At 35.8% G+C, this 25,571-nt stretch overlaps 1 protein-coding gene across 2 annotated transcripts in view; it reads right to left on the bottom strand.

Moving 5' to 3' along the window:
- TMEM67 (transmembrane protein 67) overlaps positions 1-21,315 on the bottom strand; it is a 53,358-nt gene extending 32,043 nt beyond the window's left edge. For both annotated transcript variants that reach the window (XM_037058732.1, XM_037058733.1), the window contains exons 1-7: positions 21,073-21,315; positions 19,467-19,555; positions 17,536-17,629; positions 12,070-12,169; positions 10,371-10,440; positions 10,196-10,270; positions 2,294-2,356 (exon numbers count right to left, since the gene is read on the bottom strand). In XM_037058732.1, coding sequence (XP_036914627.1) covers positions 2,294-2,356; positions 10,196-10,270; positions 10,371-10,440; positions 12,070-12,169; positions 17,536-17,629; positions 19,467-19,555; positions 21,073-21,298 — 717 coding nt within the window. In that variant the 5' untranslated portion in view covers positions 21,299-21,315. The remainder of the gene's footprint in view (positions 1-2,293; positions 2,357-10,195; positions 10,271-10,370; positions 10,441-12,069; positions 12,170-17,535; positions 17,630-19,466; positions 19,556-21,072) is intronic.
- Between the last annotated feature and the right edge of the window lie 4,256 nt (positions 21,316-25,571).

The following is a 25,571-nucleotide window of genomic DNA, read 5'->3' as shown; positions in this document are numbered from 1 at the left end:
ATTTTTAAGATTTTGTTGATTTATCTTTAGAGGGGAAGGGAGGGAGAGAGGGAGAGAAATATCAATGTATGGTTGCCTCTCATGCGTCCCCTGCTGGGAACTGGCCTGCAACCCAGGCATGTGCCCTGACTGGGAGTCAAACCACAACTGTGTGGTTCACAGGCTCACGCTCAATCCACTGAGATACACCAGCCAGGGCTTTGGATACTGTGTATATTTTAATTGTAAATTTTAGGCTGAAACAAAAAGATAAGCCACTGAAAGAACTAACTAAAAACTTAAAGCGTGGCATTAAAAAAACTATTACGTAGAATAATTATATTTGAAAGAATAATTTGCATATTAGCTCTTACATACTGTAAATCTGATCCATTTTCTGAGTTAAGTAATTATTTTATGAATAACAAAATAAAATCATTTGTTGACCCCCTCAAACTTCTCAGTTTTCCCTATCAGAAAAAAAAGAAGTCCATTTTTATAGTAAATCAAGTCACAACACTAGAGAGATCTTCCTTTTCTCCCTTCCCATATCCAACTCATCAGTAAATCATGTTGGCTTAATGTTCAAAACATTGGGTTAGCCAAAAAGCCCAAATGATTTTTCTGTAAAATAAAGGACATATTTTTCATTTTCACCAATAACTTTACTGATTTGGAAATTTTGAGTATGTAGGCTATCTCCCGCATGGTGTAATGTTGATCTCAATTAATGTCTCGATTTGATCACTATCTACTTCAACTGGTCTACCTGACTGTGGAGCATTGTCCAGTGAGAAATCTACAACATGAAACTCTGCAAACCACTTAAAATTTTATTTGTTTATTTATTTATTTTTTCACTTTTAGAGAGAGGGGAAATAAGGGAGAAAGAGAGGGAGAGAAACACTGACATGAGAGAGAAATGTTGATTAGTTGTCTCTCGTACATGCTCCAACCAGAGCCCGAACTGTAAGCCAGGCATGTGTCCTGACCAGGAATCGAACTGGTGACCCTTCGCCTTGCAGAGCTGATGCCCAAGCAACTGAGCCACACTGGTTAGGGCTGCAAACCACTTTCGAAACATTCAGTCCGTCATTAGCACCTTCTCTATAGATTGCACAAATCTTGTTTTTGCATTTCAGTTGAGTTTTTTACCTTTCTTAAAATAATAAACATAACATGCTGAAAATGTTGCTTTTTTCTTCCATCTCAACATCAAATGGCTGCACAAAAATTCACCAATTTGGTAATTTAAAAAAAATACATGCAGATATGACAGCTGTCAATGCAATCTAACAAAATTGTTTCAAATAAGTTAAAGACAACTACGTACTTCTGGAGCCATCTTACAGAAAAAAACCAAACAAACTTTTTGGCCAACACAATATAAACAGAAGTATATCCAAAAGTACATCTTATTTCTACAGTACTACTCTTGTTTGTGGGTCAACTATCTCTTAAACAGATTACTCTAACACTCTCCTAACTTAACTGATCTCCCTACTTCTGTCCTTGCCCCAACAAAATCTACTCTCCATGCATTAGCACTCCTTTTGAAATCTGAAGTTCAATCATGTCTTCCTTTGCAAAAATCCTTCTTATCTCCCTTGTAGTAAACTCCAGGTCTTAGCCACAGCCATTCCTTTCATTCCTGAACTCATTTTTCCACATTCCCTGCTCACTCTGCTTCTGCCACTCTAGGTTTTTTACCATTTCATATGCATGAACAAGCCAGGTAACTATGCGTTGGGACCTCTGTACTTGCTGTGGTCTCTGCTAAGAACATTCTTTCCTTTACATGGCTCCTCTCACTTTCTTCAGATCTCTACTCAAATAACACCCTTTCAAAGATGCCTGTCCTAAGTAAAATAGCATCCCTTTCCATTCTGTGTGTTCTTTATCGTGATTTATTTGTCTTCTTGGCACTTTGCATCACCTGACATTTACTTAGACTATAATTCCAAGGGATATTTTAATGTCTTTTTCTGAGATACAACACTTGATTTGAGAAGAGGGCCAGGCACATAGTAGATCATCAGTAAACATTTACTAAATGACAGTGTGAATCAGTGCCCCCTAACACTAAATTTCAGAGAGTGAGTTCAGAGACATTCAACATGTATATAATGAAATATAAAATGAATAATATTTTTTCTTTATGTATTCTCTTTCAATCTACTAGAAAGGGTTTATTCTTATTAAAGACTATGACTAAGGAGATACAGCTACTTAGAAAACTTTTAAAATCTAGGGGAGAAAACAGTACAATTCTTCAAAATGATACAGAATTATTTTTAAAAAAATTCAAACTTACCCAACAAGCAGCTGCTGATGATTGCAAATACTTTGTAAACCATTCTGAAGTTAAAGACATGCCCTGCAAACAAAAAGATGAATCTTAGTTTTAAGTTCCAATAAAGATTCCTTAACACTACACTGTTAGGAAGATATTAATATACATATTATTGAATGTAAAAAGGCTAACATTACTCTCTCAATGTGATTTAAAAAACAGACTTTAGACTATTGGTTTTCCAGTAAAGATGGAAGCATAGGCAAACAAGGTGAACCTCTTCCTATGACCACACCAAAATTACAACTAAACTACAGAACAACCATCATTCAGAACTGCTAAAATCAAGCTGAATGTAAGTCCCACAACTACGGAATTAAAGAAACCACATCCAGACTGGTAGAAGGGTGGAGATGAAGAAGGAGATGGTCCCACACCCATCTGGTGGATAACACTCAGGAGGGATCTCTAGAAGCAAAGGGTACCAGCCCCACAGCCCCACACCAGGCCACCCAGGCCAGGGTTACAGTGCTAGGAAAATAAATTCCCATAACTCTGGCTGTAAAAACCAAGGGGGATTAAGGCTGTGGAAGACAGAAATTTCTGGAGTTCCAGGCAGTTCCTCTTAAAGGGTCTGCATATACTTACTCAGACTCACAGGCTTTGAGCTCCAGCATGGGGTCAGCAAATTGAAAGGCACCAAGACATATTGGGAGAAACTGAATTGTCCAGCATCAGGGCCAGAACTGGGCGGGGGGGGGGCAACTTTTTCCCAGACAGAAGTGGTGGCAGAGGCCTTTGTTCCTTTTCTGAGCCCTCCCCACACAGAGCCAGCAGGCAGGAGTCATATCTGAGACTCTAAGCCTGGTTCACACTGTTTGTCCCTTCCTGGTGACTCCCCGAAGCCCTGCCCTACTCAACTTTCAGGCCCACCAAAGCTGTTTCCAGTAGCTTTTCCATGTGTATGGCTTGTCTTGGCTTATGCTTCAAATTTTCCTAAATTCTCTCAAGCAGCATATGGCTGCAGCAAGCCCTGTAACTCTAAGTGGCAGCCAGCCTTGATTCACACGCTGGCCTCACATGGGCACCTCTGAGCCCAGCACAAGAAGCAGCCATCTGCAGAACACTCTGTATCTTATGCCAGGCTGCCGGGAGAGAACACAGGCAGTGGCTGACTTTGGATGTGGCAACAGCAATCAAGGTACAACAGGAGGGTGTACACAGTCCATATGGTGAACACACCTCTAGTACCCAGCTTGGGTGATAGGTGAGGCTGTGCCACCAGATCCTACAGGACACCTGCTACATTAGGCCAGGCTACCAAGACAGGGAGATGTAGCAGCTATACCCAATAAATAGAAACAAACACAGGGAGGCTGACAAAATGAGGAGACAAAGAAATATGGCCCAAATAAAAGAACAGATCAAAACTCCAGAGAAAGAATAGAACAAAATGGAGATAAGAAACCTACTAGATGCAGAGTTCAAAATACTGGTTATAAAAATGCTCACTGAATAAGCGAGAACCTCAATAGCAAAAAAAAAGATCCAGTCAGAAATGAGGGATTCACTAATTGAAACAAAGAACTATTTCCGGGAATCAATAGTAGAGTGGATGAAGCAGAGAATCAAATGAGAGATTTGGAATATAAGGAGGCAAAAAACACCCAATTGGAACAGCAAAAAGAAAAAAGAATCCCCCAAGTAAGGACAGTGTAAGGAGGCCCATAGCATGACACATCATAATTAAAATGCCAAATGTTAAAGAGAGAATCCTAAAAGCAGCAAGAGAAAAGCAGTTAGTTACCTACAGAAGAGTTCTCATAAAACTGTCAGCTGATTTCTCAAAAGAAACTTTGCAGGCTGGATGGGATTGGCAGAAAGTATTCAAAATGATGAAAAGCAAAAAAGTAAAACCAATATTATTCTACCCAGCAAGGCTACCACTTAGAATCAGAGAGGAGACGAAAAAGCTTTCCAGACAAGAAAAAACTAAAGGAGCTTATCACCACCAAATAAGTATTATATGAAATGTTAACGGGTCTTCTTTAAGAAGAAAAAGAAGATCAAAATATGAACACTAAAATGGCAATAAATACATATAACAAAAGGAATATATTATATTAGTCAAAGAACATATGTATATGATCCGCTAGTGTGGGGATTGCCTGAGGGAGTAGAAGAGGGCTTAGTGGGGGTTGAGACAGAAGAGAAAAGTTGGACAACTATAATAGCATAAATAAAATATAATTTAAAAATGAAGAAACAGATTTTAATGGGAATATAAGAATTAATTCTAACCAGTGTCAGTTTTTACAAATAGGACTGCATTATAAACTCATGTCACTTAGGCAAAAGATATAGGGAAAAAATGGGTCTATAGTCCAAAAAATTATTATGCCTATTTCAATCATAGAAAAACAAAGTGTCAAAAAATAAAAGAAAAACTAGATCTTTACTTAGTATTGAATAGTTAACATTTGCTAATTTAGGATTATTACACTGTATTAAATTTGAGAGTAATAAAAAAGAAATATCGGTAAATGATTTCTAGCAACTGGAGATTGTGGATATGTTGAGTAACAGTTAAAATCTCCGAAATAGTGATTCTCAAACAACGCTGGGCAGCAGAATCACCTGTGGAATTTCCTAAAAGTAGAAAATGCCTGGCTTCCTCCTCAACAAAATGAATCAGAATATCCAGGATGAGACCAAAGCATACATGTGCTCTGAAAGCTACAGATACATGGGTCTGACTAAGAAATGCTTTAAAGTTCATCTGTGCACATTTCTAAAAAATAAGATACTAGGAAGCACAGTTCAGAGTAAATTCTCTGGACGTGGACAGAAGAGATAAAACTAAGTTAATAGAACATCGCACCAAAGCTATCAAAGGAATCTAAAACACAACTGAATCTATACTTTTATCTCTTCAATAAGCAAAAGTTCTCATGTGTAAGGAAAAACACATATGCGTGAAGGTTGAACAACGCACCAAAACACTAGCAAAAATGGAAAGCAGTAACCAACAGTACCAAGAAACACATGTAAAATGAAAGCAATGGATAATGCCAGCAACACTATTAAAATTGTACAATCCTTTCATAAAATAGTACCTGTTAATTTTAACCCAGGAATTTAGAAACACTTAGGAAGTTTATTTTAAGGAAGTGGTGTCTCCAAAAGAAAAAACAAAACTATGTGCATAAAATGGTTGACAGCAGTATTATTTAAAAAAGAAAACTTAAATATTCAATGAAGGTACAATTTAAAATAAGAGTATTATGTGACTATTCATGATTATTATTATATTGATTGAGCCTGGAACATAAAATAGAGAAAGCAAGGGAGTGCCTGAAGACTTAATGAGACATGTCAAAACAACACAGGAGCTATCTCAAAGGAAAGTACAACCGTGGAACAATCTGAGCTTTGGAAAGAGGAATAACGATAACATCATAACACACTGAATAAACAAAGATTCTATGAGTTTACAGTAGGGCTAAAAAAAAGCACAGGAAGAAAGCGCTTCTTACTGAAGACTCTAACTAATAAATATAAAGAGAGTAATAGAGTTGTAAATTCATCCTGAAGGAACCAATTTCCTTGATTTAGGCAAGGCTCATAATAAATTGGATGTTCACATAGTCTCAGAGGAAGGTCTGGGACTACCTTCATCAGAGTACCTTTACAACGGAGAGAGTGGCAGATACCACCATAGCCAGGCAATCGAGTTTAGCAACACCAATGATCGGACAATCCGACATCAGGTGCTCCTTGTTTTGATGCAATGGGCTGTACACAACACTTATATTCTTGCTTGAAAATATTTCACTGAATCTAATCATGAGAAAACAATGAGAAAAATCCAAACTGTGGGGCAGTAAAAGCTGGCCTTGGCTATGTAAGAATCAATTCTATTAAAGCAGAAAAGAAAAGTAAAAAAAAAAAATCCCTCCAGCAAAACAGTACAAGAGTCTGTTCCAAATTAAAGAAAACTAAAAAGACTACTTGCAATGAAGACTTGACTCGGGGTGGTGAACACACAACGTCGTGCACAGATGAGATGATGTGCTGTGGAACTGTGCACCTGAAACCTGTGTAACTTTGTTAACCAGTGTCACTCCAATAAATTCAATAAAAAAATATTTTAAGTTAAAAAAAGATGAAAATACTAACCACAATTGGAAATCCTTGATTGGATTCTATATACAACACCCCACCCCTCCAAAATGGGCTGGAGGGTAAAAGACATTGAAACAAGTATATAAGGTAATTCTATTACATTAATTTAAATTTTTTTAGGTGCGATGCCAAAAAAATGCCCTTTTTCCTATGAGCTACATAATAAAGTATTTAAAAGGAAAATGTCACATGTCTACAACTTATTTTTTAAGTGTCTCAGAAAAAAATGTGTATATACATGCATTTACATGCACAGAAAGATAAAGCAAATTGGCAAAACATTAACAATTGGTTAACCTAGGTAAAAGATATATGTATAGTCATTGTCTTGTTTTTTTTAGCTTTTCTGCAATTTAAAAATTTTTCAAAATAAAAGTTGGAAAAGAGAAAAAAGCAAGACACAATATCACCATTATTACCTTCAGGAAATGTGAATGGGAAGACATTGACTCCACATATATGCAAATATATGGAAATTATTTACCGAAAGGCAGGAATATCCCTAGAGGTGGACTGGAAGCCTTCATTATAAAATTATACAAAACTAATTACATTTCAATTCTGTATTAATCAAGAAAGCATCTGACCTGTAATGTTCTAAGCACATTTTTCCAATTAGGAAGAGCGGATGTTATCATGTTCATACAAGTACTTTAGTCTAGTTGGCAACTACAGTCTCAACATAAACTAATAAACATGCATTTTGTTTATCAGCCTATCTAATCTCTGGTGAGTTTAATTACTTTGAACTGGTTCCTTAGAACCTGACTGACCTACAAGCTCACTGATAAAACTGAGTTCTTACACCAGCAAAGCTGAGAGCTGGGCCAAGATAGTCACACCATCATAACTGCATTTTCTTGACATGATTCATACACTGGCCACACAGAATCTGTTACCAATTAACATTTAATAAAATGTTATTAAAGTTAGGAACTACAAACTTGTCCTTAGAAAAGTGTCAGTGTTCAAGACTGGTATATTTAAATAAAATACATTGGTCCTGGCTGGTGTGGCTCCATGGACTAAGTGCCGGCCTGCAAACCAAAGGGTCGTTGGTTTCATTCTCAGTCAGAGCACACACCTGGGTTGCAGGCCAGGCCCCCAGTAGGGGCCGCACGAGAGGCAATCACACATTGATGTTTCTCTCACTTTCTTTCTCTCTCCCTCCTTCACTCTCTAAAAAGAAATATATAAAATCTTTAAATAAATAAATAGCATACATTGACTGAATCAGATTAACTTTACAGTTGGAATAGCCTTTGCCTGCCCAGCTTCCCTTTCTAGCAGAGCAGCCTGAAACGAATCTACTGCACAGTGGTGTTGGAGTGGAAGACAGCTTTGTCATGTTGAGCAAAGGAGCAAATTGAGGATGAGGCCCAGATTTCCCACTACTGGGAAAGATACTGTGGGAAGTTTCACTACTGTCAAATGAAAGGCTAAAAAGAATTCTGAGGTATCACTTTGGAATTGAAAGTATCGGTATGAACTCATTTATTTTAATATATATATATATATATATATACACACAAGATAAGTACTGAAACAGTTATATACATATTTTCTAGCTCTGTCTGCTAAGGAGGCATACTAAAGTAGTAATCTTGGTTTCTAAATATTATCTTTAAAAGCTCCATAGAAAGATGATTGATTCCAGGGCTGAGGCTGAAAGAGTCCTAGATGAGCCTGGAAACCTTGCTGTGCCAGAAAGTAAGGAAACAATTAAAGGATGATGTGGTGTCAACAAAGACGGGAGCCAACATGCAGGGGCTTCTACTGGCCAAATCTAGGACAGTTTGAGCATTAAAACAAACACATGTATTGGATTAAAACCAATTGAACAAAACAGGAACCCATGAATCGATACCGCCATTAATATACAAATAAGTATATAGAGAGAAATGAGAAGGAAAAATTCTTTCTTATAGTAGAATGTTAATCGGGAAATGTGGAGGCATAATGGAAAGATATGGCAACCATCACAGTAGTGGCTGATACAGACAAGTGTCATCAGTGGATATTAAAGCTACTAAGTTAGTGTTAGTGAAAAAGAGTAAACATAATTTTGGAAATTCCCCTAAAATACTAATCAAATGCAAAGGGAAAATGGTAATAGTAAAGCAGACATGNAAGTATATAGAGAGAAATGAGAAGGAAAAATTCTTCCTTATAGTAGAATGTTAATCGGGAAATGTGGAGACATAATGGAAAGATATGGCAACCATCACAGTAGTGGCTGATACAGACAAGTGTCATCAGTGGATATTAAAGCTACTAAGTTAGTGTTAGTGAAAAAGAGTAAACATAATTTTGGAAATTCCCCTAAAATACTAATCAAATGCAAAGGGAAAATGGTAATAGTAAAGCAGACATGGTGACTTTATGGTAGGTGATCAAGGTTAACATCACCGGTGGTGGGACAGATGGACATCCCTGTGCCCCACAGTGTGAAGCAATGCACTGAGAATAGCACTCCATCTTTTTTTGTGGTTTCCTGCCAAGCATGTTCTAATTGTGAAGAAAGATTAGATATACCCAGTTGAGGACCATCCGGTAGATTGTAAAGCCTATAATCTCCAAAACTATTGAGTTCGGAGAGGAAAGACTGAGGACCTCTTCCAGAATGAAGGGGATTGAAAAGGACGTGACCTAAATGGCTGCTGACCTGAGACCAAGTGAGAGGGAGAGACACTGGTGAGACTATGAGCAAAATTATTTCAACTTATTTTGAAAAGGAAAAAGCGAAAATTAAAGACCTACAAATGTGATAATGGGATACATATGTTCACTGAGATCCAAATCTAAAGAAGAATGCCCCCAAAGACATGTATCTTGTTACAAACGAGCCAAATTTTATGATCTCAAGCTCCTATGCATACCCATATGCTAGCATTTATTCTGTTGTTTTGCCATTATTTCATACTTGCCTGTCACCCAACAAGACTATATTGAAGGAGAGAAATTTTTGCTTCGTTCATCAAGATCCCAGTTTCTAGCATCACTATGGCTATCCTCACAGTACTGCTCCCACCTATTCAACAATGATTTTATCAACCAGATCCTGGCCTGTCTGTCCCAGGCTCTGCTGGCATACTGGGTATCCTCAATGCTTATCAACTAACTCCTAGTCAGTCATCTAACGCCTATTCTCTTGTATTTGGAACCTCTTCAGTGCCAAACCATGCACCTACTTCCCATTTTCCATCCCAGATGTTGTCATCACCAGGATCTGTCACAAGAGCTCCAACTCTATGCCAACACGCTCTCATCTGTAAATAAGGAAACTGGCTGGATAGAAATAATCCTCATTTCTCTGGTGACTACCATGTACAGGCACTGTGAGGTAGCTATTATTATTATGTTCAATTTACAGACAATTAACTGAAGATTAAAAATGTTAACCAAGTCCAAAGATATAAAGCAGATGACTGATAAATCCAGGGCTGAAATCTAGTCTCTGGTGCTCCTAACTATATTATACTGCATTCTTTATGGGATCTACAATGAACCTGCCCAGTCTTAACATTCTGAGACTCACTGAAAAAGGAATGAGCTGGGATAGAGAAGACAGTAACTGAACTTATAAATCATAATGCCAAGCTTATAGGCTTAGGCTGATCATAATCCCTGCTTTAAAGTGATTTACACATAAATGTGCATCATTTTATTCCCAAATTAATTACCAAAGAAATGCAGACATATTCCTAACAATGAAACAAAAAATATAAACATACTCACAAGCTCTCCATAGCGTGTAGCTGAAATTACACGTGGAGGGAAATTCCCCGTGCTGCTGAAACATAAGCCCCCTGTCTAAAAAATGAATGAATGAATGAATGAATAAAACAGTTTATGGAATAGTATAAGTAATTTAATTTCAAAATATATAGTTTATCAATTTGATTAGCCTTACTAAAATGTTAGGTTCTGAACACACACAAGACTTGCTGGTATTAATGAATGTTGGCTCACATCGGACACACCTGTCAATATAACAAAAAACATTTTTTAAATGCTAATGAATTATACTAAACCTAAATTTAAGAACTTGTCTTTATAAATACTAGATTAAACTCATTACTTGTAATAAGTAGACCAATTAAAAATATGGACACTTATTTGAATAATTTTATCCCTCTCTTAGTATTACAAGGCAAGGTATAAATAAATAAAATTAACCAATAATAGGAGAGGATTCTTGCCTGGCCAGTGTGGCTCAGTGGGTTGGAGCATCGTCCTATGCAACAAAAGGCTGTGGATTCCACTCCCAGTCAGGGCACACACCTAGGCTGTGGGTTTGGTCTCTAGTTGGGGCACATGAGGGAGGCAACCAATCGATGTTTCTCTCACGTCAGTGTTTCTCTCTCTCTACACCCCTTTCTCTCTTCCCCTGGAATCTCTCTTTATATATAACATTTTTCTTTAAATAGGAGAGTATTCTTTTGAAACCACATGAATTGTAAAAGAATAAATACTGAACAGCAAAGATGGTTATGTTACTCCATTAACAAAAGAGCCCAACAAACTTATATAAATGAAACCCAATCCACTTTTATAAGTACTTATATCAATATACTTTTATTTTGTCTGCCATAAAGCAAAAAGACAACATATGCTGAAAAGAAACATGTATCTACTCCTTATCACAACCTCAAGTCTATTCATGATCTCTGTTAATTTTAGAAAAAATATTTTTCATTAATGATATAAAAGGACACAGGGCATTGGACAAGGAGGGCGCTGATGGTTTTAGGTGGGTATTCATTTCTAGCAAGATAGAGCAGGTAGGAGATGGGGCCAGGGCATGGCACAGACTAGACTTAGATAGGTATTAGGGGGGAAAAATTGAGGAACAGCCTGGTGGTCCATATTTATGTGCTACAATGCAGGTCAGCCTGAAAGAAAAGATGATCTAACACTAATTATCCCCAGAAAAAGCTGCTCAAGTATTTTCTATGTTAAACTTGAGAACTAAAGAGAAAATTGTGCTTAAAGGGAGGTCGATCTGTAGCCAGAACTGAAGTTGAAATAGGAATACTGTGTTTGAGTTAGACAGAGGGAGTAGTGTGTGGGCTTGTGTGTTTGGTGTGTACGTGTGCATGCACGAAGGGGAATGTAAAGTCATAGAGAACAGGGCTGTAATAGGGTACCTGAATTTATTTATCTTATTAATACATTTTCTTAGGTAATATAACATATACAACACAATACCTGATATATAGCAACTATGCTGAAAATAGAAGTCACTATTATGTACTATATATTACAGAGAGTGTACAAATTACATAATCACAAACAAAACACTTACTCTCTAGCACTATGCTGAGAACTTAATATATTTATTTCTAGGCTGTGATAACAGCCTATGAACTAGGTGGTACGTCCCCACTCTAGAGACAAGGAGATTAACTTACTGAGCTATCCAAGGTCAAACAACTGATAAGAGACCGAACCCTACTCTGGGCCTCAGCTTCTTTAGCTGCTAATGCCTACTGCTATCCTTCCTCCCATTATTGTGAGAAGCAACTGATATGATTAGAAAGTAATTAAAAGGGTACACATTCTTCATATACATAAAATGATATTAAGTCAGCACACAGCGCACTACTTACCTGTTTCCCACAGCATTTGCTACCGTAAAAGAGTCTTCATTTTCATCACAGAGCTGACAAGTGGCTTGAGACAACAATGCTCCCTTTATATCTCTTTCCACTAAACAATTTAAAAACAAAATTAAGATATAACACTAGATTAGATCTCAAAGTCAACATAAAAGCCTGGGTATACTTAGTAAAATACACTTGTAATTCTAATGATTTTCAAAACATCTGCTTTGCATTAAAGGCATGTTAACCACCTCAATAATATAGAAAAGTGAAACCTTCCCTATTCACATAAAAATAATACAGAAACTAATTTTCCAAATGCTCATAATAAAAAATTAGTATTTTTTCTTCAAAAATTTTCAGTGCCCTGGCTGGTGTGGCTCAGTGGGTTAGGTGGTGTCACACAGACCAAAAGGTCACCTGTTCCAATTTCTGGTCAGGGCACATGCCTGTGTTGCTGGCCAGGTCCCCAGTTGGGGGTGTGTGATCGATGTTTCTCTCGAACATAGATGTTTCTTTCCCTCTCTTCCTTCTTCCCTTTCCCTCTCTCTGAAAATAAATAAATAAATCTTTAAAAAAGTTTTCCTGTCACACTGGTTATGGGGAAACAAGCATTTTCACAGACTGTCGCTATGTTTCTGCAACTTAGCTTTTGATGGTATCTACTAAAATTTTATATTCATCTACCCTACAACACTAAAAGTTCATTTTTAGATACCTAACTTACAGAAATACACACATATATGAATAACGATATTCATCAAAGTGTTATTTGTTAGAAAATAATCTAAATATTTAAAATAGCAAATAGATCATACTGTTAAGTGAAAAAAGTATAATGTAAAACAATATTTTTTGTATGAAATATTTATATAAAAATACTGCATATTTTGTGACTACAATGTACATCTGTACGTTAAAAAGAGAAAAAATAGATTCTAAGAGGACATACACACAAAATGATAACAATTACTTTGGGGCTGAAGGAGTAACAGAGAAACAGCATTGCGAAAAATGGTCAAAGACCGTTAGTCCCAATCATAATGTTATCCATAATCTTACAAGGTTTTGCAAGGTGGTAAAAACAAATTTAACAAACGTAAAGGTGAACAACTTATTCCTCCTACAGGCAACTCCATTTGACCATTTCCTCAGTACATCTAGGTATCCTCCTTTCATCCTCCACATTAAAAAAAATTAGAAAATAAAGATGCAAATCCTGTCAGCTCTCTCTTCAAAGTATATCCAGAAGCCAAATTATTCTACTTCCAGAACTATTACCTTGGCCCAATGCCATCATCTATAACCTGGGCTTTTGTGACAGATTCCTAACTAGATCCCTGGTTCTATTCTCCAGGAAGAAGCTAGATTAAAAACTAAGTGTGATCATTTCACTCCTCTGAAAACCTTCCAATGGTCTTCCACCTCACACCAGTTCATTTTCAAGGTTCATATAGCCTAAAAGGCCTTAAATGATCTGCAAACCATCAATCCACTTTTCAGACCCACCCGCCTCTGCTTTCCTCCTCCTTTGGTACAGCCACATTAGTATACTGCTGACCCTTGATTATACCGAGTATGCACCCATCTTGGGACCTCTGCACTTGCTATTCCCTCTGCCTAGAATGCCCAGTCACCAACACGGCTCTGTTTCTCACTTCCTTCAGGTCTTTGCTCAGATGTCGTCACCTTTCTAGGGAGGTCTTCCAAGGTCGTCCATGTAAACTAGCAGCCTGCTGCCTCTCCCTTTGCTTTGTCTTATTTGCCCTCATAGTACTTATTACCACCTACAGATAGACCTACTCATTTGTTTACTCTTTCTCTTGCCATTGGAATGTAAGTTTGATTCACTATTGTATCCTAGCACCTAGCAGGTATTGATCAATAAATATTTTTAATTAGGAAGATTTAAAATTGGGAGGTTTCACCTAAAAACTTTGTATTTCTGGCATCTCTTAAAAAATAAGCAAGTCTGTTTTCATGGGTTCCATGTACTTATGTGATGACAATCTGCTAGAACTGAAGTGGGGGCTTGCTAGCGCCCTTTAGCTTAAAGGTCCTTTGTTTAAATGAAGTTTTAAAATTTATTTTAATGTTTTATCAGCAGATACTTATGAATAAGTATGATGATACTTGCATGAATATTTTCAATGATATATAGAGACAAGCAAATATATGAAGCATTTCTGGATAAATACAACAGATAGCTGAATTAATGCAAGACTAATGATAGGCAGATTAATCTGAATCGTTTCCCTGTTGAAAACCATCAATAAAATGTGCATTCCTATAGACTATTATGTCATTCAAGGCCTTCCACAATCAGGACCAACGCACCTTTAAACTCAGCAAACTGATATTCCCTTCATAGTCAATCTGGATTTTTTATATTTTATGTTTACACCCTGCTTACACTTTTCCTTCTGCCTGGAATAGCCTCTTTATTGCTACCTTGGAAACACCATTAATCCTTCAAGATCCAATTACTACACTGCCTTCTTATGGCGACCTTTCCAAACAACCCTTGTTGTTCCTTATAGAACATTTATTGCCTACAGTGGTCAACTGATTATTTAATATGTACGCCCCTTGTGAAAAATCTGTTATTGCTCTCTTGCTCGGCACATCACTTTTCCACATGTGTGTCCTCCCTTCTAAATAGATTTCAAATAAATTGATGACAGCAATTTTTCCATTAAGAATTATTTTTAAAGAGGTAATATACAAACTGTAAAAATAAAAGGCACAGAAGGATTCAAAGCAAAAATTAAGTCTCTTTCCCAACCCCTTCCCTCCAGACACTCAGTTCTCCACCTGAAGCAAACATTGTTACTAGTTTCTTATGAATTCTTCCAGAACAGGCTATGGATATACATGCATATACAAGCATGTATACATATATAATCTTTTTTAGAAAACATAAATGGTAGCATACCAAATAAATAAAATAGTTCTGATAAATAGTGGGCACTCAATAAATATTCGTGTATGAATGAATAAACTCCATACTTCATTGGTTTATTTAATATATCTTTGATTTCTTTTCAAAGCAATACTTATAAAACTGCTTTATTTTTCTACAGTTGCATGCTATACCATTGTATGAATGTACCATAATTTATTTGACTAATAATCTCTTTCACATTATTTATAATCTTTTGTCATAGGACTAATACTGCAATAAAAAGACAAAACATGCATATACTTCTTCAGTCATTTATTTACCTGTACTAGAACAAGAAATCCCTGGATAAAGGCTTGCTGGGCAATGATCTACATTCGATAAATACTGTCAAACTGCTCTCCATAGAAGTTGCTACCACTTAAACTTCCTCAATGATACATAACTGTTGCCCTGTATTCTTGCAAACATTGTCAAAATTCAAAAAGTCTAACAATCAAATCTGATTAAAAATAAAATTTTAAAATAAAATTTACTTTAAAATAAAATTTCAGTTTTTTTGAATAGGCAAGAATTCTGACTTCAATTCTTATAACCTTACATTGTTGTAAAACTTTTTTCAATTTAAAAAATGTTTTTAATTACAGCTTACATTCAATATTATTTTGTACTAGTTTCAGGTGAACAGCATGGTGGTTAGACAATCATGTACTTACCAAGTGCTCCTCCTGATATTTCCGGTACCTAACTGGCAGCATACAGTTATTACAAATATTATTGACTATATATCCTATGCTGTAGTTTACATTTCCATGACTATTTTGTAACTATCAATCTGTTCTCTTCTATCCCTTTACCTTTTTCATCAAGTCCCTTCAAGTTTTAATTAATATTATTCTCTGAGTAAGGTTGAGCAATTTATTCATGTTTAAATGCTTTTTCTCTGCCAACTTTATTCCTGATTTTTGGCCATTAAAAAAAATTCAGTTATTCACCTTGCTCTTATTTATTTATAGAAGTTGTACATATATTACAGAACTTAGCTATCTGTCTATTGTATGGACTATAATTTTTTCTGTAGTCTGCTGTTTACTTTCTGGTATTATTTATGATTTTTTTAAAAAATTTTATATGTAATCAAATTGACCAAATTTTCTTCCACAGCTTCTGAGATTTTTGCCCCATACTTAAAAGGCCTACTCAACACTAAGAAATAAAATGTTTCCTATTATTTTTATAAACTTTCATAGATTCATATTTAATATTAAAATATTTGATTGACCTAAAATTTATTTTTAAGGAATAAGGTAGAAACCCAACTTAGTACTTCCCCAAATACCACTCATTAATCAGTCTTTTCTCCAGCGATATGAAATGCCACTTTTATCACATGTGATATGTTCCATCAACCAGTCTGTTGCTAGCCACCGATGTTATTATTATAGCAGCTATAAAATGTGTACAATATCTGATGGGGTTGTTTGCTCCTTTTTCATAATTTTCTTGGCTTTCATATATTTTTCTACAGACAAACTTTAGAATTAGTTTTTACAGTCTCTAAAAAAGAGAAACAAACCCCTAGTAGAATTTATTAAGGTTCCTTTAAATAGACTTGGTATTGGGAGAGCTGACATCTTTACAATATTTCATCTTCACATCCAAAAACAAGATGTATACTTCATTTATTAAATCCTATCTCTGTGTCCCTCAATGGCATTCACAGATTTCTTCAATTAATTCCTCTTGCACATTTATGCCTCAGTATTTTTTGTTGCTGTTGCTACTGCAGATGAGCTCTTTTCTTTCTTCACAGTTTCTAAAGAGTTACTGTTTGAATAAGAAGCCTACTGATTTTAGAATATTAATTTTGTTCTCAGGAAACTTTACTTGGTTATAATAAATTTTAGTGATTCCACTGGGTTTTCTAAATATACAATCAAATCATTGAAAATTAATAATATTTATCTTCTCTTTTTTAATTACTCTATGACCTATAGAGTAATTAAGTAAGGAATCTTAATTACCTATAGAGTAATTAAGTCAAATAAATTATGGTACATTCATACAATGGTATAGCATGGGACTGTAGAAAAATAAAGCAGTTTTATAAGTATTGCTTTGAAAAGAAATCAAAGATATATTAAGTAAACCAATGAAGTATGGAGTTTATTCATTCATACATGAATATTTATTGAGTGTATGAATGTATTGAGTGTATTCTTTCACTTACCTAAGTATATCATTTATATCTCTATCTGGTTCCTGACATTCAGAGGAATGCTAATATTTTTTCCTTATTAGGCATCATGATGGCTTCTGAGTTGATATTTTATCTTATTATACTAAGGAAGTATCCATCTAATACTACATTATTAAGAATAAAGAATTTTTAAAAATCAGGTAGGGCTCTTTTATCTTCTTAATGCCTGCTGCTGTCTCAAACATCATCAAATTTTGAACAACAGTAATAAAAATATTGTTAAGAAATCACCATACTATTTCACTTAACGTCCTGATCAGAAACAAATACAAAAGAAGATGTGTTACTATTTCATAAGAAACCTACTTACTTAAAATATGGCCAGTAGGACAGTGGCATTTTCCTTCTGCAGTTAAACCACTAGGGCAAGAAATGCAGTTCCAGCCATCTTTGGTAACACCTTTCTGAATTAAAAAAAAATCATTTTATCCTTCATAATCAACCTTTCCTCCTTAACTGATCATGTAAGTCCAAAAGCCACAAGAGTGTATAATTTGCAATTTATATTTAAATACATAATGTGCATAAAGGCCTCATAAAAATTTCCTGGGTACCAATATGAGCTTATATTCCAAAATTAAGATATACATTTATAACTATATATTGACTCTGGGCAATAGTTCTTCATGATTTTCAGTTCAAATGAGTCCTTACTTTCATAATTAATATCATCATTCAGTTTTTCCATTGACAAAGATAAAACAACAAAATGCAACAGAATTTAATAAACAGCTAGTTAATAGACTTACTTGCCTTAAAATAATTATTCTAATTTTTAAAAATCCAAATACATTAGCTTTTTAAAATCAAGTTATGATTCAAAATAGGCAGATGTTACATATAACTAATATGCTAAGTTGTTCATGTTAAATTAAATTATAAGGGTATTTCCTTCTATTCATTAATAGTTTCTACTAGTAACGGTTTTTGATAAAGTATGACATCATTCAAAATTGGGCTTATTATATGACTTAGGAAAAATCTGGGACAATAATACAGTGATTATATTACAAACATGAATGTAGCCAAAATTAATAGAGGACAATGACAACAAAAAAACAATGCCACCAACTATTTTAAATTTTGGAAAATTAAAAAATTTGGAAAATTTCAAAATTGATATTGAAAAATTGGATCTATCAAAAAATGTTCCTATACTTGGCAGCACATATACATAAGACTATTTAAAAGTTATGATTTCTGCTTTGGCTGGTGTGGCTTAGTGGATTAAGCTCTGGCCTGTGAACCAAAGGGTCACCGGTTCACTTCCAAGTCAGGGCACATGCCTGGACTGTAGGCCAGGTCCCTGGTCGGGGGGCATGTGAGAGGCAACCACACATTGATGTTTTTCTCCCTTCTTTCCCCTCTCTCTAAAAATAAATTTAAAATCTTAGAAAAATAAAAATTAAGATTTCTTAGTAATATCACTAAAAAACCAATCAACTTTGGCATCACTTCTTATTAGTGGCTATTTATTATAGGGTCAATACTTCCAAAAAGATAAAATAAGTATCAAAATAATCATTAAATCTGTAAGTACTAGACATAAAGTAGAACAACTGGTAACTTTATATTAAATTCCCAAATTCAATGTTTTTTTAAATACATATAATTAGAAGATATATTACTATAAAAGTCAGAACAGACACAGAGACTCCTAATTATCCAAAATGATTGAAAATACATTTCTGTGAATTAAAAATCATTATATATAACAACTATTACCTTCCTAATTTTCCAAAAATTATAATATAACAAAATGACTAACAGAACAGCAACAGATATTATTTAACCTATTTAATAATGCAATTGGTATTTCATAAACTTATCACCTTGATATCATTATAGTTATTAATAAAACATTGACACATAGTCTAAGACATAGAACTCAATCTGTACCAAAGGATATACATACTCCAAATTGCTCTATATTTGTATCATTCATCTACTTTTCTTTATAACTGAGTTACTCTACGAGGAAAGGTAAAACAAATTTTCATAGCTTTGTGGGTTTTTAAAATTTCAGATTTAAAAAACAAATAAAGCAATAAATTCCTTTTTTCCAAGTTGGTATAAAATTTCACCAATCTTCCAAAATATATCTAGTAAAAACAAACTGAACTTTATATAACTTTAAAGTTGTGAGAGAAAATATTAGTGTACACATGAAATGGTAGATTAAAAATACATTTAATTTACTAGTTTTTACAGTAAAATTACTTAAAGCCAAATACTCCATACCCTGTCTTCTGGGCACTTTTTGCAAATAATATCAGCTCCTCCATTATTAGAGATCATCTGAAATCCTGGTAGACACACACATGACGTTCCTAAAAAGAAGAGGGCCAATTCTGACCTTGGTAAATGATAATAAAACGCCAAGACAGGGAAACTTGTGATAATTCTTAAGATCTAGAGAAGTATAGTACTTAAGAGCCAGACTCTGGAGCCATTACTGCCTGGGTTCAAATCCAGAAACATATTCCTTGGGTTCTCATGCTGATTCTGTTACTTACCTGTGTGACTTTGAGCAACTAACAACTTTTCTGTGCTCCATCTTCCACTTTGGTAAAATGGTAAGAATAACATTTTCCTCTTAGGGTTAGTGTGAATATTAAACTAGTTACTATACATAAAGGTCTTAGAATGTGTCTGGCACAAGGTAGGTATTGTGTTTGCTACAATTTTTAGTGCAAGCATAACTAAATTATTATATTATTGAAAAACTAAACAAATAATCAAACTATTAATTAACAGGTGTGGAAATTTTACATTTCTATTTCACCCAAACATACACATATATTCAATAAATTTAAATTTTCTTTGTTAAAAAAACCCTTTATTTAAAAAAGTTACATTCGTTTAAATAAATTACCATACTCCCTGTACACAAATAGTAAACAGTATGAAATAATCACTACTCAATTTGCTGGATAAGTACAGAGAGCATTCTGTGAAATTCTTTCTCATTCATATATCCTAACCTGAGGAGCCTGAGCTATCCTATATGATATAAATGAAGATATATCAAATTTGAAGATGGCAGAAATTTAATCCCATGGGTAACCAAATCGAGATTGAAAACATCTTGGATTTTAGCATATGGAGAAATTTTTAATCTAAGCAGTTTCAGTGAACAGAATCAGGACAAAATGATGGATGTTTCAAGAAAAAAAAAGCACGCAATCCCAAGAAACTTTAAGGACAATTAGTAATATTCAATAACCAAAGGAATAAGTCCTAAGGAGACCTGTAATATGGTCACATCCCATAGTAGAAAAAATAGGTCGAGGCTCAGGACAAAAACACAAGTTCTTCTAATTCCCAATCTAGGTGACAAAGAGGACATTACAACCTCACCTGGACTTCAATTTCCTTATTTGTATTTCCTCACCTGGACTTGTATTTCCTTGAGACTGGACCTGCTCAAGATTTAGGTCCTTTCCAGGTCTAACTTTATGGGACTTGAAAAGTCAAGTAAACGGTTATCAAAGTTACAAGGGCTAATTTGCAGCCCCTCCCTGTCATCTGCTCTTCTGCATCTCAGATTTCTTCTCCATTTTTTCTGCCTCCGATATGTAGCTTTCTAGGTGCTCCCTAAAGACCCTTCGGCTGAGAAGTTGGGGCAGGGGGTGGCGCCGAGATATTACTGGCAACGGCTCGAGGAGTAGCGGACTCGACGTCCCCCAACCTGCAGTCCTCCAAGGAAAACCTCTTAAGCGCTGGCGTTAACTTTCCCGAAATACTCTTTGTGCGGTCCAAAAGGTGTTTCAGCGACACCGCGGACTGCGCGCAGCACCAAGGCGGGAGTGTTTATTTAGCCAGAGCCCATCCCAAACCATCTCACCCTGGGCATCCTGCCTCTGGTTGGCTCCACATCGGACACAGGAGAGCGAGGAGATATCGAAATACTGGTTATGGCCGCAGGTTTCTGGCTGCCTGAAAGGGAAAGAGAAGGTCTGAGCCTGTGAGACGTGAAGGGAAACCAACAGGAGGTATGCAGTCACAGCAGCGATAGCTAAGGTGTACGAAGCAGCCATTGCCACTCTAGCTCCTCCGCCGCCTGTCACCATGGTGCAGACGCGGGCTACCGCCCCGTATCCAAGATCCCGTCAGCCTTTGCGGCGACTCTGTAGAACGGATTGGACAACTCCGGCCAAGGGTTCCGGAAGTGTCTACACTTGGTGGTGCTTGGTTGCTAAGTTACCAAAGCCGCGGGAAGTTGGCTGGTCCTAACCTGGGACCCTGACGGACGCAACCTGCTCTTTAAAATGCTTCTTTCAAACTCTGGGACGCGACCCATATGCAGAAAGTGAAATCATCTGGGAGGTCGGGAAATAAAATAAGACAGGAAAGAAAATATTAGATTGCATCGCATAAATTGAAAGTATTGTTACGTTAAACTGTTAAATGATTTTTACATCAGAATTTATCCAGTCTAGGTCATTTCATGTTAAAGGAGACAATCCGACAAAGTATTTGTCAAAATACGTTTGTCAGAAGAGTAGGCAAAACCCTGGTATGCAATGCTGCAAGACTGGCTCAAGAACAACAACAAAAAAATTTCCTGCCAGACCTTTCTTTGCGTTTCTACTTTCCTTGTTTTGAATATAGGAAATCATATACATATAATGTGATAGTATTTATCCTACTTGTGAATAAGTAAGGAATCTAATATTTTTAAATCAAATTACATATACATGAATGTTGTCTTTCAAAGTAGGCACCCTTGGAAGCTGTTAGCCTCCAAACATTTTAGAATTACTTCAGAGCCAGCTCATAGGTCATAAAAGAAAATGTTATTTCTTGATATCTAAATCTCACTTCTGGCCCTGGGTGGTGTGGTTCAGTGGGTTGAGTGCCCGCCCGTGAAGCAAAGGGTCACTGGTTCTATTCCCAGTCAGGGCACATGCCTGGGTTGTGGGTCAGGTCCCAGTAGCGGGGAATGAGAGGCATCCACACATTCATGTTTCTTTCCCTCTCTTTCTCCCTGCCTTCGCTTCTAAGAATAAATAAAATATTTTAAAAAAGAGTTTAGTTCATAAACATTTTTTTAAAAATCTCACTTCTGTTATTGTTGTAGTTTGTTCCCTGCCCCCCCCCCCGGAAAATTGCTTGGCATATTTTTAAGCCACCTTATTCATCAGCAGCAGTGTGAAATGACTTTCAGCTTTCTCAAAAAATGAAACAAAACAAAATATCAAATGTTGTAATGAAAGTGATAATTTCTCACTGTTAAGGAAAATAGCACATACCATTGTCGATGCATGTGAAAAATGCATCAAAGGAAGTTAGATAACTTTAAACATTGGTCACTGTTAGGCCTAGTATTTCTCATGTAATCTTCCCCAAAAGTTCAGCATTCACTCAATTATTAATATCTATGTCACAGGAAATGTATGTTCTGAAAACCCTTCCTTAAAGAGAAATTCTTTAAAAAGTTAGAATAATCACTGTGTTATTGAAGTGTCTAATTGGAAGTGAAAATCACAGAAGACAATTTTTAAAAACATGTGACTACACAAATGTTAATGGAGACTCAGAAAGGGTATGGTGAGAGTAGTTGAGATTAATGTGCAGAAGCTTCCTATGGGTGAATACTAACTCTAGTCTTTCTTAATGAAGTGCCTATTATTGTGTATGTTCTATGCAAAAGATTAGGACAGTAATATTTACTCATCACCTACTATAGGATTAAAGCAATGAAAGAACTTCCATTCATGATGCTTCTTTGTCCATTCTGTGCACTGTGTTAGGCATTTGACAGCATTTACCTTAACTCTTCATAATTACTCTTCGAGGAAATACTATTTCTTTTTAATGCTTTTATAAGAAAGGAAATTGAAGATCAAAAAAGTTATATTATTTAAGAAGGAGTAATACTAGAATTTATCTCCATCTGCAATCTCTGAAACTTATTATCTATTCTATTAAGCAGGTTTTTTGTGTGGATTAGATAGAAAAACAATTTGGCATATTCTACAATAAGACACAGCTATTATTTTTACTTAACGAGATGATGCTGCCATTATACATCACAAACAGTGGAACTGTGATTGTGTAAGACATTTGAGCACTGCACCTAACATAACTGCTCCCAAGGAGCTAAATAGGGAACTTACTTTTAGTAGAAAGATTCAAAATAGACAGTTAAAGTTGAGGTAACTGTAGATACTATGGGTTCATTGTATAAACTTCCTGCAAGGATAGCAGGAAGAATGTTAGCTAAAATGGTTAAGCATATATTAGGACCATATTATTAGGGATAATTTTGCTGCAGGTAATAGAAGATCAGGCAGTTTCTTCCAGTTCCTAGTTGCTTAAATAAAAACAAGCACAGGAAATCTGGAAGTAGGTGGCCTTTGGAGTTTACTCAATGATGTCAGATAGTGATTTCTGTGGTTCTCTTGCCTTTTCCCTCTTAGTTGCAGTGTGATTGCCTTACACCAGATATTAACATTCAGATTTAAGATGGGGTGAAGGAAAGGAGCTGAACAAGAGATGTTTCCTGTCTCTTTAATGAGAGAAGCAAATGCTTTCTCTATGCCACGTACTGAGCTAAACTTCTTACATGCATCATTTAAATCTTTTTAACAACCCTATGAAAAGCTAGTAAAATTATCCCCATTTATTAGGCCCAAAGACATGCTCAGTATTACTCAGTTAATAAGTGAAAGAATTACAAATGAAAGTGGACGGGACAAAGAGAACATAATTTAATATCAGCTTAGGGAGAAGTACGCCCGAAAAGTAAGAAAATGGTTTCTAAGAGGATAGCAAATGCTTATTGAACACCTATTGATAGAATGAGATAGGTACTGCACAGTGCTTTAATTAAATTATCAAAATGAATCCACTCAACAACCTTGTGAAACCTATACTGTTGTTATATCTTCTTTTTATACATGATTAAACGTAGGCACAAAGAGTTTTAAAAATTTACCTAAACACACAGCTAACAATTACAGAAACAAACTTCGAATTATGGCAGTTTAACTCTTGCAGCTCCTTAATCACAATGCTATCACTCTAATGGTATAAATTCTGCGAAAAAGTCAAGGAGTCTGAAGGTGGAGAAAAAGTCTTTGGATTTGGCAATTAGACTATCAATTAGTTACCTTTTAGAGTTCAGTCTCATTATAGTGGGATGGGTGGAAGCAAGTCATAGAGAAGTAGTGAGAAAGAGCAAACGAATATAGACTATTTTGAGGAACTTGACATTGAAAGGAAGGCAAAAGTAGGAACTGAGATAAAAGAGTTTTTCGTTTTTCCTAGGATAAGAAGAATATGTCTATAAGTGGAGAGGGAAGGAGTAGTAGAGGAGAGATTCACAATAAAGAGTAGAATAATTGTCTTTCTCTTGAGCTTCAAGGAAGAGATAAAGTATTTGGATATAGGAAAAGCACCATCTCAGGAAAAGACAGTCATTTTTTCCAAGATTGAGAGAAAAGAAGAAGATGAGTGAAGCCATAAAGAAATCCTGGACTGGGGAACAAATAAATTGAGCAGCTCAGTTTCCTGAGTAAAGAAAATAGGTAAAAGTAGGAAATATTTTGAAAAGGCAGAGTGGATAATTGGGAGAGAAATAATTTAGATACAGAAATTTGCACCAAGTCCAGATCTTGCCTACAAGGCTAGATCATGTTGGAGTGGAAGCAGATAGAGGGTGGTTTAGGAAAATCCTAGGTTTGAAGTGAACAGTTTGTGAAGTTTATTGTAGTACGATTATGTTGGACATGAGTTGCCTACTCAGGTAGAGAGTTATAGCAGAAATGGATGTGGAGTTGTGTTCTTGACGAAGAGGTTGGAACCAGAAATGGGAGTAATTTGGGGTGTTTCAAAGATAATTGTAATTTGAATCCCCAACCGGAGTTTTTAAGCAGTTGTATGAGTAGATACTTTTGGGGGGGAAAGAGCTGTCCATGGTGCTTTCCCTTAGGGGCCTCATAATCTGGCAGAAAACAGACATAAAAACAAATCATTAAAGTATTTTGAGATGACTTCTTTAATTGAGACTGTGAAACTAGAAAATGGCATTAACCCTGCCTTGGGGGTGGGAAAGAGGTCAGTGAAGAAGTCACAGACAAGGAGATACTGTAGGACAGGACAGGCAGAAGTGCCAGCAAGAGCAGACCCAGAGGCTTGAGTGAGCAGGCACATTGGGGAATGACATGTCTCTCAGTATGCTTGAGATGTAGGGGGTGTATGGTCAGTGGCAGGAGGTGCGGTTGGAAAGGTATGAAGAAATAAAAATGAAAGCTCTTGGGTGCCTACATTTGCCTACCAGTATCAAGTTTGTTAAGACTTTAAGCTAGGGAATAACACAATCATATTTGCATTTCAGAA

The sequence above is a fragment of the Sturnira hondurensis genome, unplaced genomic scaffold (genome assembly GCF_014824575.4).
Source record: "Sturnira hondurensis isolate 20B ecotype Veracruz unplaced genomic scaffold, ASM1482457v3 Scaffold0010128, whole genome shotgun sequence".
Classification (NCBI taxonomy): Eukaryota; Metazoa; Chordata; class Mammalia; order Chiroptera; family Phyllostomidae; genus Sturnira; species Sturnira hondurensis.
The sequence above is the reverse complement of the archived record's forward strand: the minus strand, read 5'-3'. Positions and strand labels throughout refer to the sequence as shown.